The sequence below is a fragment of the Bos grunniens genome, chromosome 2 (assembly GCF_055505025.1).
Source record: "Bos grunniens cultivar Pamir isolate PY7600 chromosome 2, Bosgru_T2T1.0, whole genome shotgun sequence".
Taxonomy (NCBI): Eukaryota; Metazoa; Chordata; class Mammalia; order Artiodactyla; family Bovidae; genus Bos; species Bos grunniens.
The window spans coordinates 32,698,452-32,714,056 of record NC_141166.1 but is presented as its reverse complement, the minus strand read 5'-3'; the positions used below and the strand labels follow the sequence as shown (position 1 = coordinate 32,714,056).

At 37.7% G+C, this 15,605-nt stretch overlaps 1 protein-coding gene across 5 annotated transcripts in view; it reads right to left on the bottom strand.

Moving 5' to 3' along the window:
• Positions 1–15,605, bottom strand: part of PECR (peroxisomal trans-2-enoyl-CoA reductase) — a 48,192-nt gene that overhangs the window by 29,624 nt on the left and 2,963 nt on the right. For 2 of the 5 annotated variants that reach the window (XM_086341301.1, XM_086341312.1), the window contains exons 2-3: positions 9,564–9,697; positions 7,433–7,598 (exon numbers count right to left, since the gene is read on the bottom strand). The exons of 1 other annotated variant lie outside the window; for it this stretch is intronic. In XM_086341301.1, coding sequence (XP_086197427.1) covers positions 7,433–7,598; positions 9,564–9,697 — 300 coding nt within the window. Of the gene's footprint in view, positions 1–7,432; positions 7,599–9,563; positions 9,698–10,526; positions 10,765–15,605 lie in introns of those variants that run through there. 2 more of the 5 variants (XM_086341335.1, XM_086341346.1) reach the window with 2 other exon arrangements.

Genomic DNA, 15,605 nt, shown 5'->3' with positions numbered 1-15,605 from the left:
ATCACCACAATCCAGTTTTCAAATATTTCTGTCACTCCAAAAAGTCCCTTTGTGACCATTTGCAGTCCAACCCATCCCCAGGCAAACGTTCATCTACATTCTCTTTCTATAGATTTGCCCTTTCTGAATATTTCATTTATTTGGTCATTTGTGCCTGCCTTCTTTAACTCAGAATAGTTTTGGGGAGGTTCATCCATACTGTAACACATGAAAATAAAAATGTTACTTTCTATTGCTAAATAGTATTCTATCATGTGTACATTCCATATTTTATTTACCCATTCACCAACTGATGAACAACTGGACAGTTTCCACTTTCGGATGATTATGAATACAAGTCTTTGTGTGGACATATGTATTTGCTTCTAGTAGGGAGCTACCAACAAGTGGAACTGCTGTGTCATATGCTAAATCTGCATATGACCTGGTAGCTCAGATAGTAAAAAATCTACCTGCAATGCAGGAGACCCTGGTTCAATCCCTGGGTCAGAAGATCCCCTGGAGAAGTAAATAGCTACCCATTCCAGTATTCCTGGGCTCCAAAATCACTGCAGATGGTGACTGCAGCCATGAAATTAAAAGACACTTGCTCCTTGGAAGAAAAGCAGTAACAAACCTAAACAGCATATTAAAAAGCAGAGACATTACTTTGCTGACAAAGGTCCATATAGTCAAAGCTATGGTTTTTCCTGTAGTCATGTATGGATGTGAGAGCTGGACCATAGAGAAGGCTGAGCATTGAAGTGAAAAGAAAGTGAAAGTGGCTCAGTTGTGTTCAACTCTTTGTGACCCCATGGACTATACAGTCCATGGAATTCCCCAGGCCAGAATACTGGAGTGGGTAACCTTTCTCTTCTCCATGGGATCTTCCGAACCCAGGGATGGGAACCCAGGTCTCCCACATTGCAGGCAGATTCTTTAACAGCTGAGCCACAAGGGAAGCCCTATTAAACAGTGCTTGACTCTTACCTGATACCATTCCAGCTTGCGGCTTATATGATATTTTTAAAATTCTAATTTATATTTTCTTTTTATAAAAATTTTTATTGAGGCACTGAAGAATTGATGGTTTTGAACCATGGTACTGGAGAAGACTCTTGAGAGTCCCTTGGACTGCAAGGAGATCAAACCAGTCCATCCTAAAGGAAATTAATCCTGAATATTCATTGGAGGGACTGATGCTGAAACTGAAGCTCCAGTAATTTGGCCACCTGATGCAAAGAGCTGACTCATTAGAAAAAGACCCTGATGCTGGGAAAGATAGAAGGCAGGAGGAGAAGGGGACCACAGAGGATGAGATGGTGGATGGCATCACCGACTCAACAGACATGAGTTTGAGCAAGCTCTGGTGGATGGTGAAGGAGAGGGAAACCTGGCGTGCTGCAGTCCATGAGGTCGCGAAGAGTTGGACACAACTGAGCAACTGAACAGTAACAACCAGTATTCGTGCCTGGAAAATTCCATTGACAGAGGAGCCTGGTGGGCTACAGTGCATGGGGTCGCAAATAGTCTGACACAACTGAGCGACTAACAAACACACATACATGTTAAATCTATGCTTAACTTTTTAAGAAACTGCTTAACTATTTTCCAAAGTGTTTTCACCATTTTACAGTCTCATCAGAAATGCAGGAGGGTTCCAGTTTCTCCACAAAATTATCTGGCTTTTTGGTTAAAGCCATTCTAATGGGTATAGTGTGGTATCTTACTGAGACTTTGATTTGCATTTTTTTAATGACTTAAATGGTGTTAAGAATCTTCTCATGTGCTTATTCACCATTTGTATATCTTATTTGGTGACCCATCTATTCAAATCTTTTGCCTTTTTTTAAAATTTGGGTTGCTTTTATAAGACTTTTTGTATATTCTGGATATAAGTCTGTTATCAGATATGTGATTTGTAAAACGTTCTTCCCAATCTGTGGTTTATTTTTTCATTTTCTTATTGGTGTCATTTGAAGCACAAACATGTTTAATTTTGATTAAGTCTAATTACAATTTTTTATTTAATTGATGTATTTTTAGTGGGTATCTTAGGATTCTGCCTAACCCAAAGTCATAAAGATTTTTTCCCTTACTTGCTTCTAAGTTTTATAATTTTATTTCCTGAGTTTAGGTCCATGATCCTAATTTTGGACTTTCAGTTAACTTTTATTTATTATGTGAGGTAAGACTCTTTTGCATGTGGATATCCAACTTTACCGGCACTGTTTGTTGATGAGACTCTCATTTCCCCAGAGAACTGCCTCGGCACGTCTGATGAAAATCAATTGATCATAAATATTAGGATTTACTTCTGGATTCTCAATTCTGTTTCATTGATCTATACATCTATTCTTATGCCAGTGTTATACTGTCTCATCTTAAAATCAATAAACAGTTTTGAAATCAAGAAGTATTTCTTCTTTTGTAAAATTGCTTTGGCTATTTTGAGTCCTTTGCATGTCCATATATATTCTAGGATCAGTTTGTCCATTTTTGCAAAAGGATTGATAAGGATTGCATTGAACCTACAGATCAATTTGGAAAGAACTACCATCTTAAAAATATTAAGTCTTTCAATTCATAAACACAGAATGTCTTTCCATTTATCTACATCTTCTCTCGTTTCTCTCAGCAATGTTTTGCAGTTGTTAGCATATAAACCTTATACTATTTTGCTAACTTTATTTGTAAATATTTTATCCTTTTTGAAGGCAATTTGAAATTTAGGCAAACTTTCTATTCACACAAATCAAGGCAATATTAGAGATGTACATCAGGACTCACTTCAGTGGACGTCCAGTTTTTAGAATGGAAAGACCAGAGAACAATTCAATACCTATTCTATTAAAAGCTTGAGCAAAAGCAAGCTTTTCTATCCACTACTATTTAATGCTTTCTAGTGAATTCTCACCAAATCGTGTTATGACAGAAAAAAAGGAGGTAAAACCACAAGAAAACATAAAATACAATATTTTTTAAATCTAAGACAATTTTTTCATACCCTGGTGGCTCAGATGGTAAAGAATTTGCCTACAATGCAAGAGACCCTGGTTCAATCCCTGGGTTGGGAAGATCCCCTGGAGAAGAGAATGGCAACCCACTCCAGTATTCTTGTCTGGAGAATTCCATGGACAGAGGAGCATGGTGAGCTACAGTCCATGGGTGGCAAAGAGTTGGAAATGACTGAGTAACTGGTCCAGTGGCTAAGACTCCATGCTCCCAATGCAAGGGGCCTGGGTTCGATCCCTGGTCAGGGAACTAGATTTCACATGCTGCAACTAAAAGATCCTACTTGCCACAACTAAGACCCAATGCAGCCAAATAAATAAATAAACAAATATTTTTTTTAAAAAGAATTAATAATTAGGAAGTGTGAAGATATAGAAACAAAGAATAGGTGTTGGGCTGGGAAACTGGTAAAAACTTATAAATCAGACACATAGCAGAGTCCCTGAAAGATACAGATAAAGGCTTGACACACATTCCTAAGTTGTTTTTACAGGAAGACCCTCACCAGATGAAAACTGCTGACTGCAAGCACGCATAAGCTAGACCAGTTGAAACCAAAAGATCAGTGATGCTCAAAACTTCACCTGGATGCCAACCAAGCTGAAAATTGTGCATGAGCTGATCACCTGCCCTGCAGCTCCCTCCCTAACACTGACATTAAAAACTCTCCCTTGGGCTTCCCTGGTGGCTCAGTGGTACAGAATCTGCATGCCAGCGAAGGACACATGGGTTCCATCTCCCATCTGGGAAGATCCCACAGGCTGCAGAGCAACTAAAGCTGGTACGCCACAACTACTGGGCCTGTGCGCTAGAGCCCAGGAGCCTCAACTGCTGAAGCTCGCCTGCCCTAGAGCCTGTGCTCTATACCAAGAGAAGCCACTGCAATAAGCCTTCCCACTGCAACTAGAGTAGGCCCCGCTCTCTACACTACAGAAAAGTGAGAGCAGCAACAAGACCCAGGACAGCCAAAAGTAAAATAAGTTATGGGGAAAAAAAACAAAACCCTTCCCTGAAAGCTATTAGGGAGTTCACATCTTTTGAGCATAAGCTGCTCACTCTCCCCATACTTTCCTTCACGGCAACCCAAAGTTCAGTTGACTGGCTTCACCACATGCAGGCGAGCAGACCCAAGTTTGATTCAGTAACATATCAGTATAGCTTCCTAGATTTCTGTTGGAACAAAATATTCTAGGCTTTTCGTGCACATTTACTCCCCCAGACCTGTAATAAGCTGTTTCACTAAGGAATCCCAGTTCCTTTTAACTGGAAGTAACATTCAGAGATCACATAAAGGATGCTAGGAGAACACACTGTCACTGAATTAATAGCTGTTTCTTTTCAGGGGACAAAGCCAGGGAATACATATTTTATTTTAAAGAAAAAATATATCTTGAGTCCATGCTAATGTTTCTAATTAAATTCTGGACTATAGGGGTTTTTATTCAGCCTCATCTGTCTACATTCACTTCTCCTTTTGCCAATGCCAAAAATCTTGGTTCTCAATTGCACTAAAATAACTTATTTACAGAGATATGGAGGCCTGGCATGCTGCAGTCCATGGGGTCGCAAAGAGTCAGGCACGACTGAGCGACTGAACTAAACTGATTTACTCGCTTTAGCCCACAGGACACACCATAAGTCTCCGAATAATATCGCCAACACTACTAGATTTTAAGGGAAATTCCAATATGATTATGTGATAATTGATCTTACTGAATTACTGTATATTTCCTTTGGTGTGATAATGGTATTGCAGTTGCATAGACAACATTTCTTTATTCTTTAAAAATGTAAGTCAAAGTGTGATGATGTATGCAATTCACTTTTAAATTATTTGTGAAAAGGGTGTGGGGTGTTGATGGGAGATAGAAAGGGAGCGAGGATGAGAGGGGGAAAGACACAGAGATTAGAGAATGCAAATACAGCAAAATGTTAGCACTTGGTGAACCTAAATGAAAGGTATACAGACAGGGATCAGAGATACAGTAAGTTCAGTTCCAGACTGTCACAACAATGCAATATTGCAATAAAGTGAATCACACAAATTTTTTTTCTTTCCCAGTGCATATAAAAGTTATGTTTACACTATACTATAGTCTATTAAATGTACAACAGCATTATGTCTAAAAAAAAAGTACCTTAATTTAAAAAATATTTTATCACTAAAAAATGCTAACCATCACCTGAGCCTTCAGCAAGTCATAATCTTTTTGCAATAGTATCATCAAAAATCACTGATCACAAATCATCATAACAAATATAATAATGAAAAAGTTTGAAATATTGTGCTAACTACCAAAATACGACACAGAGACCCAAAGTAAGCAAAAGCTGTTAGAAAAACATTGCTGACAGATTTGCTTGATGGGCAATAAAACAAAACATAATAAAACAAGGTATGCCTTAGAAGAGTTCATTGCATTATTATTTCTTTAGCTTTTTCATATATTCAAAATTTTTCCAAAAACAAATGGAGAGAAAAAAATTTCTACATTAGTAAAATGAATAATTAAAGGTTATAAAAAAGTCTAAATTCACCAGAAATTTAAACGTGGATCTTTACACAATTCTTTAACAGCCGCATATGGTATCAAAGAGTACAAGCTGAAGAAGCTGAAACTTCAGGGCAGTCATGACTTAAATCATTTTAATTACATAAACAATACACATTCAATTTAGAAAAATTAGAAAAAGCAGAGAAGCAAAAAGAAAAAGATGAAAATAATATGTAATTTTACCTCCCAGAGATGTCAATGTTTTATTAGAAACTCTTTTAGAATTATCTCTATTTATATATAGCCATATAATAAATATATACTGTTTTTTGCAGAAATGTGATCACACTGGATAGAGTGTTTTAAACCTTTTTTTTCACTCAGTGATATCTAGGAATATCTTTTCATACTGAGAAGTAGACTTTTGTACCTATATTTTTAGTGGCTGCATAGTACTTTATCCTATAGATGTATAAACTTCACTCAACTAATATTTTACTTTAAAATATTTAAATGGTTTTCAGTTTTTCACTATTATTATTCTGGTATAGAAAAATATATGTCCCATATTCCTTGCTGTCAAAACCAAAAGCTAAGTCCCATTGTTTAAAGTAAAAACAAAATAAAAACTATAGGCCTTGGATTCTTTAATTCAATTCTGGCTAATAAAAATCATAACTGAATCTAGACTCTGCAAAGTTCTATTTAATGGAACTGATGGTTTGTAAGAGATTGCTGACTTGAGTGCTGGAAGATGTCAAAGCACTGAACTATGAAGGCTGAGTCAGAGACTAAAACCTGTCTCCTAGCACTCATTCTCCTCTTCTTACAAGAAATTGAATTTGTACTTAGGCACACAGCTAAAGATTCTATTTCCCAGTATCACTTATAGGTAGGCATAATCATTTAACTGAGTTTGAGTTGATGATGAATGTCAGTAAATGTAATGGTGCTACTTCCAGACAATGCTGTTAAAAAGAATGAATTTTACACTTCTCTGAATTCCTGCTGTCTAGAATGCAGTTATGATGGCAGGAACTGAAGCAACCATTTTGGACTAGGGAATGGACATGTTAAAGACTGTAAACAAGAACAAAGTCCTTATTCCCTAAGGATTATGAAACTACCATACTATCCCTGGACTATACACCTTGAATTTTTATGTGAGGGAGAAATTAACTATCTTATTCAAGCTCCTATATTTTTCTGGATCTCTACACTTCAGTAGTCAATCCTGTTGTCACAATTAATACAGAACTCTGTATTACCAGTTAGGTAAAGTCTGAAAATGTCTTCAAGACCTTTGACTTAGAAATGTTAAGAATATAAAGCCTAATCCATGTTGGGGTAAAGACCCTGTGGGTCAGAATTATACTCATTTCACATTTTGCAGCATAGAAATGTCCTGAATAGCTTGTAAGGAAACTCTTCAGTTACCCAATTTCAGGGTTGAGTATTACCACCTATGAAAGATAACCTTTAATCCAAAAACTATGCATGTGTGCTAGTTAATTATTAGTCAGAAAAAATGTAGACTCTGGTATTCTCCTTGAAGGTTTCACAGAATTAATAGGTCCTTACAATAGATTTAACAGATTCATTTCTTAAAAACAAAGTAAGTATGGAGTTTTCCTTAATTTAATGAAGCACTTTGTAGCTATATCTTTGTACAAATTCTTAATCATTTTTACATAACTTCCTAGAAATAAAATCAACAGATCAAGCAAATTCATATTTTTAAAATACTGCCAAATTACTCTCCAGAAATATAGCAATTTACATGGCTATATTGTATATAAGTTAAATTAGGGCAATAAGTGTTGATGACAATAAGTGTTGTGAGGGACTCAGTGTTCTGAGCCCCTCACAATTTCTCTTTCAGGTGCCCTATGATCTTAACATAAATACACTTTTTGACTTTTTGGATTATTGATCACACTTGCCTGCTTTGCACATGTAGAAGGTGCCCGTCAGGTTGGTTTCAATCACAGCATTCCACCCCTTTGAACTGATTTTTTCAGCAGGAGAGAAGAACTGGCCTCCTCCATTGTTTACTAAGAAATTGATCTTACCATAAATATCTAAGGTGGATTTGACCAAATTATTTACCTAAAGAAAAACAGTAAAAGTGAACTAGTTATAGACAAATACTGTATGACAGCATTTATATGTAGAATCTAAAAAGTACAACAAACTAGTGAATATAACAACAAAAAAAGAAGCAGATTCATAGAGACAGAGCATAAACCAGTGGTTAGCAGCGTCAAGAGGGAAGCAGGGAGCAACAATGTAGGGGTAGGAGATTAAGAGCTACAGCCTGTTAGGTATAATCTAAGTTAAATGAATATATTATACAACATGGGGAATATAGCAAATATTTTATGGTAACTATAAATGGAGTATCACCTTTAAAATTATGAATCACTATATTATACACCTGCAACCTATGTAATATTATACATCAATTATACTCCAGCAAACAAATAAAATTTTAAGAGTGAACTGGTTAATAACTAACTTGCTACTTGGACTTTATCATGTGCTTTAGGAGAGTAGCAGAGCTCACAATATCTCACAATGAATAGTAACTCTGAGAACCATAATAAATGAAGATGTAGTCACAATAAATAAACCTGAAAACCCTGTGTCACCCACAGATCAATATGCTAAATACCCATATGCTTCAATATGCTTCATATCAATATGCTTCAATACCCATAGATCATAATGCTAAATTTAGAATTTTGATGACAAGATTTATCCAAGGATTTGGATCACTCATCCAATAATCTGTAAACTGTAAATATATATAATATCCTGGGTGTTCATTGGAAGGACTCATGTTGAAGCTGAAACTCCAATACTTTGGCCACCTGATGCGAAGAGCTGACTCATTTGAAAAGACCCTGATGCTGGGAAAGATTGAGGGCAGGAGGAGAAGGGGACAACAGACGATGAGATGGTTGGACGGCATCACTGACTCAATGGACATGGGTTTGGGTGGACTCCGGAAGTTGGTGATGGACAGGGAGGCCTGGTGTGCTGCAGTTCACAGGGTCGCAGAGTCGGACACAACTGAGCGACTGAACTGAACTGAACTGAATCTGTAAACAACTAACTCAGAATATTGGAGAGTGATGAAATAGACATTACAAAATGAGTTAAATGGCAGAGGGCATGAAAGGTAGCCTCCAGACTAAACTGTTCTTGCTTAGCTTCCCTCCATGTCTTCCCTTCCTCTCTTTCTCCTGAGGCTACTTGCTGAGCGCCAAAGAATGGATGCTTTTGAACTGTGGTGTTGGACAAGACTCTTGAGAGTCCCTTGAACTGCAAGGAGATCCAACCAGTCCATCCTAAAGGAGATCAGTCCTGGGTGTTCATTGGAGGGACTGATGCTGAAGCTGAAACTCTAATACTTTGGCCACCTGATGCCGAAAGCTGACTCATTTGAAAAGACCCTGATGTTGGGAAAGATTGAGGGCGGGAGGAGAAGGGGACAACAGAGGATGAGATGGTTGGATGGCATCACCAACACAGTGGACATAGGTTTGGGTGGACTCTGGGAGTTGGTGATGGACAGGGAGGCCTGGTGTGCTGCAGTTCATGGGGTCGCAAAGAGTCGGACATGACTGAGCGAGTGAACTCAGAACTCAGCAAGATGGATGGACCTTGAAAATACCATACTATGTGAAATAAGAAAAACAAATACTATACGACCTCACTTATATGTGGAATCTAAAACATGACACAAATCAACATGTCTACAAGACAAAAACAGACTCACAGATACACAGAACACATTTGTGGTTGCCAAGGAGGAGGGAAGAATTGGGAGTGTGGGATTAGCAGACACAAGGCATTATATAAAGGATGGATAAACAACAAGGTCCCACTATATAGCGTACGAAACTATATTCAATATCCTGTGATGAACCATAATGGAAAAGAATATGAAAAAGGACACACACACACACATATATATAACTGAGTCACTTTGCTATACAGCAAAAATTAAACATGACATTGTAAATCAACTGTATTTCAATTTAAAAAAAAAAGAGAGATTAGCTTTACCTCCTCTTCATTACGGATGTTACATTTTATGGGAGTAACTTGAGCCTGGACCGTAGGAGACAGACTGGCATTCAGTTCATCTGCAGCAGATTTTAACCTATCAAACTTACGGGACGCAATGACCACATTACATCCTGAGGAGACAACAGTCAAAGAACAAGTAAATATTGATATATTTTCATTAATTGTCTACATTCCAAAAGCAAAAATGTTTAGAAAATATGAACAGAAATATGAATGAGAACGTCTGTTATGGTAATAGGAACTGAACTGATCCTAATTCAAACAGAACAACTAAAATAACTAAAACACTGAACAAATTATGCAACAAGGATTTCCAGGCATTGGGTATCAGGGGGCACAGGACAGTGACAGTGAACACAGGAAACAAATGTGAGCCCTATTATTATTCCAGACTGCTGCCTAGAGAGAGTCTTCAGACTGCAGCGTAGGCAGGAAGAATCCATTCAGAGCCCAGCAGGCTCCTGGGTAGAAGAGATGAAGTTGGGAGTCTGAGGAGGCTAAGACAGCTAGATTAAACAGCAACACAGAGACAAAGGAGGTACACAGGGAGAAAACTCCAGAGATCTCTCGAGTTCCCTCAGATCTTCAGCTGCGCACTGATCGGTACATATGAGAAAAGACACTATCTGAGGCTGGGGAAAGAACCAACCAAAATAAGCAGAAGGAACAAACCCTGACACTCGTACAGCACTAGACAAAAGTTAGTGTTCCAACCAGGAAAACACTCTGACAAGGTATTGGGCAAAGTACCCGGAGGGTATGGCCTCAATAGTGAAGCAAAATTAACGCTAGACTAAAGGCTGTTTAGGACAGTACTTAACAGAAAGAAAGCCTCTTTAAAGTATCAAACTGCTACCAAGTTAACTACATCACAGAACAAAGTTCAGCAATGTTTGCAACAATACAAAAATATCCATACAATGATAATAACATAGTTACCTAGGACCAAAGCACCCAAGATTAAGCATCTTGTTACTCCCCGTGTTCTGCAACACAAACCCAGGCATATTGCTCTGAAGCAACAGCATACTTAAGAAAAATAAGTAATTTTTATTTTTTAATTTTGCAGAATGCAAAACTTTTGGTCGAGAGATTGAAGGAAGCGAAAGAAAAACAGCAGGAACAGATTGCCAAGAGAGGGAGGCTGTCCTCTCTGGGAGCTTCTACTTTCCAGTCCAGTCAAAATGTTCTATGAGTAACAAATAAATGTTAGTAACATTTGTTAACAAGTAACAAATAAAATGTTCCATGAGTAACAAGATGTTCTAAGAGTAACAAATAAATAAGAGCAGACATCAAAAAAAAACAAAAAACAAAAAAACCAGCCTCCAACAAAGTAAAATTCAAATGTCTGAGATCCACTGAAAATCCACAAGGTACATAAAGAAGCAACGAAATACAACCCAGAATGAGGAGAGAAGTTAATTAATAAAAAGAGACCCAGGAATAACATTGACAACATAATTAAACAAACCAGAGATACAGTGGAAAATATTAAAAGCAGCCAGAGAAAAAGAACACAAAACACACAAAGACAGAAGACTTCTTTTCAAAAACAACACAAGCCAAGACAAGTACTTGAAAGTCCTAGGGGTGGGGAGATGACATGGGGGTTTTGGAACCTAGAACTCTTACCCCGTGAAAACAGATTTAAATTCCAGTTTCAGGGAAGAATGAATGGTGCTGTTATCCACTAAAATGAAGCCTGAATTGTTTGATGTTATCAGCTGGGGTTTGAAAAACGTACTGCTTGCCATTGTGTGTTTCTCCTCCCATTAATACATTAATGTTCCCACTTTTGTTAAATTATATATATTAAATAATTAAATAATATAAATATTAAAAAAATAATGGCAAAATAAAGATTCATTCACACATATAGTATCCAGAAGAATTCTTGAAAACAGAACTTCACTACAAAAAGATTAAAGGAAGTTCTTTAAGCAGAAAGGCAATAATACCAGATGAAAATCTAAATCTACAGAAAAGAAAAGAGAGAACCAGAAATGGTCACTATGTGAGTAAATAAATATGAAGACTTTTCTTATTTCTATTGAAATCCTGCAAAAGTTGGTGCTTGTTGAAAGTAAAAATGGTATCAATGTATTGTAGGCGTTATCACACATGTAAAAGCAGAATGTATGAGGACAGCATTTAATTGTTACATGAATGTCTCCTGTACTGGGAGGCGGGGTTTTCACCTGTACCACGACCTGGGAAGCCCACTGTATCCCTTACACTAATAGAGCATTTAAGCCTGTACTGGATAATAATTAACAGTCTCCTCCCACTCACTTTCGTCTCCTGGAGGACTGGGACCCTGTCATTGTTATAACTGTTATACTACAAACAGGCCACATATTCAATATTAACATATGGAACAGATGACATTTGGAAAGGTTAAAAAGTAAAATGGCTCTGCATTTTGGCCAGAACTAGTTGTATACACGGAGAAGGCAATGGCACCCCACTCCAGTACTCTTGCCTGGAAAATCCCACGGATGGAGGAGCCTGGTAGGCTGCAGTCCACGGGATCGATAAGAGGCGGGATCGCTAAGAGGCGGACACAACTGAATGACTTCACTTTCACTTTTCACTTTCATGTATTGGAGAAGGAAATGGCAACCCACTCCAGTGTTCTTGCCTGGAGAATCCCAGGGACAGCAGAACGCTAGAAGCACAAGCAGAGCCTGGTGGGCTGCCGTCTATAGGGTCGCACAGAGTTGGATACGACTGAAGCGACTTAGCAGCAGCAGCAGTTGTATACGAGGAGATAGTTTCTGTATATTAAAATAAGTCACTTAAAAAAAACTATCTTTCAAGCTGAGGTTATAATTTAGTGAATTCCATATGCAGACAATTTTTGGAAATTCTGATAGGTAATCTGAGAGCTTTACAAAGCAAGTATTAACTTCACCATGAATTCCTTGTAAGACAAGACTAAAAGAGAATTCAATTTATCAAAATTGATGTGTAATTTTCAACAAAGCATATATTATATTGTTAGGAAATAGCTCAACTGGAATTCCATCACATCCACTAGCTTTGTTCATAGTGATGCTTTCTAAGGCCCACTTGACTTCACATTCCAGGGTATCTAGCTCTAGGTGAGTGATCACACCATCATGATTATCTGGGTCGTGAAGATCTTTTTTGTACAGTTCTTCTGTGTATTCTTGCCACCTCTTCTTAATATCTTCTGTTTCTGTTAGGTCCATACCATTTCTGTCCTTTATCGAGCCCATCTTTGCATGAAATGTTCTCTTGGTATCTCTAATTTTCTTTAAGAGATCTCTAGTCTTTCCCATTCTGTTGTTTTCCTCTATTTCTTTGCATTGACCGCTGAGGAAGGCTTTCTTATCTCTCCTTGCTATTCTTTGGAACTCTGCATTCAGATGCTTATATCTTTCCTTTTCTCCTTTGCTTTTTGCTTCTCTTCTATTCACAGCTATTTGTAAGGCCTCCCCAGACAGCCATTTTGCTTTTTTGCATTTCTTTTTCATGGGGATGGTCTTGATACCTGTCTTCTGTACAATGTCACGAACCTGCATCCACAGTTCATCAGGCACTCTATCAGATCTAGTCCCTTAAATCTATTTCTCACTTCCACTGTATAATCATAAGGGATTTGATTTAGGTCTTACCTGAATGATCTAGTGGTTTTCCCCACTGTCTTCAACTTAAGTCTGAATTTGGCAATAAGGAGTTCATGATCTGAGCCACAGTCAGCTCCTGGTCTTGTTTTTGCTGACTATATAAAGCTTCTCCATCTTTGGCTGCAAACAATAGAATCAATCTGATTTCGGTGTTGACCATCTGGTGATGTCCATGTGTAGAGTCTTCTCTTGTGTTGTTGAAAGAGGGTGTTTGCTATGACCAGTGTGTTCTCTTGGCAAAACTCTATTAGCCTTTGCCCTACTTCATTCCGTATTCCAAGGCCAAATTTACCTGTTACTCCAGGTGTTTCTTGACGTCCTACTTTTGCATTCCAGTCCCCTATAATGAAAAGGACATCTTTTTTGGGTGTTAGTTCTAAAAGGTCTTGTAGGTCTTCAAAGAACCATTCAACTTCAGCTTCTTCAGCATTACTGGTTGGGGCGTAGACTTGGATTACTGTGATATTTTATGGTTTGCCTTGGTTTCTCTTACCTTGGACATGGGAATCTGATTAGTAAAATGGAAAGGAGAAACAAGTTCCCCTGGATCAGCCATGGCCTCTGCCCTATGCTGTTCTTTCTTCAATCTTTCTGCCTTCAAGACAGGCATTATCTATTCTAGTTCCCAGAGAAGAGCACAGGCTGAACAAGGTAAGGAAATTGGATATATATAACTCTTCCTAAATCCACATTAAAAAAAAAAAAATCCTCAGGAATTCTAGGTGATTAATGCCTATTTTGACCAAGGTCTCAAAATATGAGACATAGGGAACTGTAACTAGGATTAGTCACAGGAATTATCTAATTAGAAGATTCCCAAATTATCACTAATTACTATCTGAATGCTGAACACCTCTGGGAAGTTATTTAATCTTAGAACAGCTATCTTGGGACACAACTTTAAAAGGTATTTATTTTAACTGGTATATAAACTTGAACCAGGGTATAAATGTATTACAAGGCAGAATGTTGCAATGGTGGGTAAAACTAGAAATCTACAATTCCATTAAAGGAATGGTTAAATAAATTATTACATATGCATACAACAACAATACTACAGTCTTGGTTTTATAAATAAAAAAATACAGACACATGTGTATATTTGTGCATGTGGGTGACTTTTAGAAAATCACCAGGAAGGGGGTTTAGGAGATGGGCAGAATGGGAAAGCTCATTTTAGTTTTCTTTTATATACTTCAATACTGCCTGGTTATTGCAATGTTATTTTATAAAATTATTATTGTCCTTCTCGTCACCCTTATGCTAAACGATTTGGATGAACATTTTTGTTTATATGAGTTGCAAGACAAACTCAGATTGATAAATTTCCTTAGAACAAGGTACCGAAGTAACTAGCAAATAATGAGTTATTTTCACATATGAGGCAATTGTAGCCAAATATATTGATTTTTGCCTGGGTTGATACTGATTTCTTTCAATCTTCAACTCAGAGTGCTCCATTTCAGCACCTTCTAGGTCCCAGGTGTTGGTAAGAACCCTGTCACCAGAGCAACAAAAAGTGCTGTCTTGCCTCACAATTTCCACTTGGAATTCCTACTTTCATTTTATCCACTGTCACAGAAGGTGAAAGTGCAAGTCGCTCAGTCGTGTCTGACTCCTTGCGACCCCATGGACTATTTAGTCCATGGATCTCCAGGCCAGAATACTGGAGTGGGTAGTCTTTCACTTCTCCAGGGGGGATCTTCCCAACTCAGGGATCAAACCCAGGTTGCAGGCAGATTCTTTACCAGCTGAGCCACTGTCACAGAAAGGGAATGACTAACTTGAGGACAGAGACAAGGATTTGGCTTGAATTCAATGTGAATGGTCTTAGGTTCAATATTCCTTGATGGAATCAGGGCTCCTTTTGTCTAACAGCATCTGTTAGACGTAGATGAAATAGATGAAAGAGAGTTCCAATTCTGTTCACTACATCTTACTCTTGTGAGCTAGGGCTTTCACCATCCTCACCGAAAAGGAATAGTCAAAATCATTTGGATGTGAAAGACAACACAATAATCACCACTTGCCTCAAAATCCAACTTGTATTTCATGCCAAAAAATAGTAGCCTTCTCACTGGAAAGAGAATTGGCTATTGTTTAATTTGCCCGATTTGGGTTTCTGTAACAATTTTCAGAAATAGCCATTAATTCTGGTAGAAAAAAATTAAGCTGAGCAAGTCAGAGTAAAAAGTATTTGTATATTCTTACATTGAAGGAAATGTATTTCCAATACAACACTACTGTTTTTTACAAGTACATTGGAAGGCTGAGCCAGGATCTGATGAATCTGCTGTGAAGCCTAGTACCTGACCTTCACAGAAAATGACAACCAAGATTACTTTTCTTATGGATTTTCCTG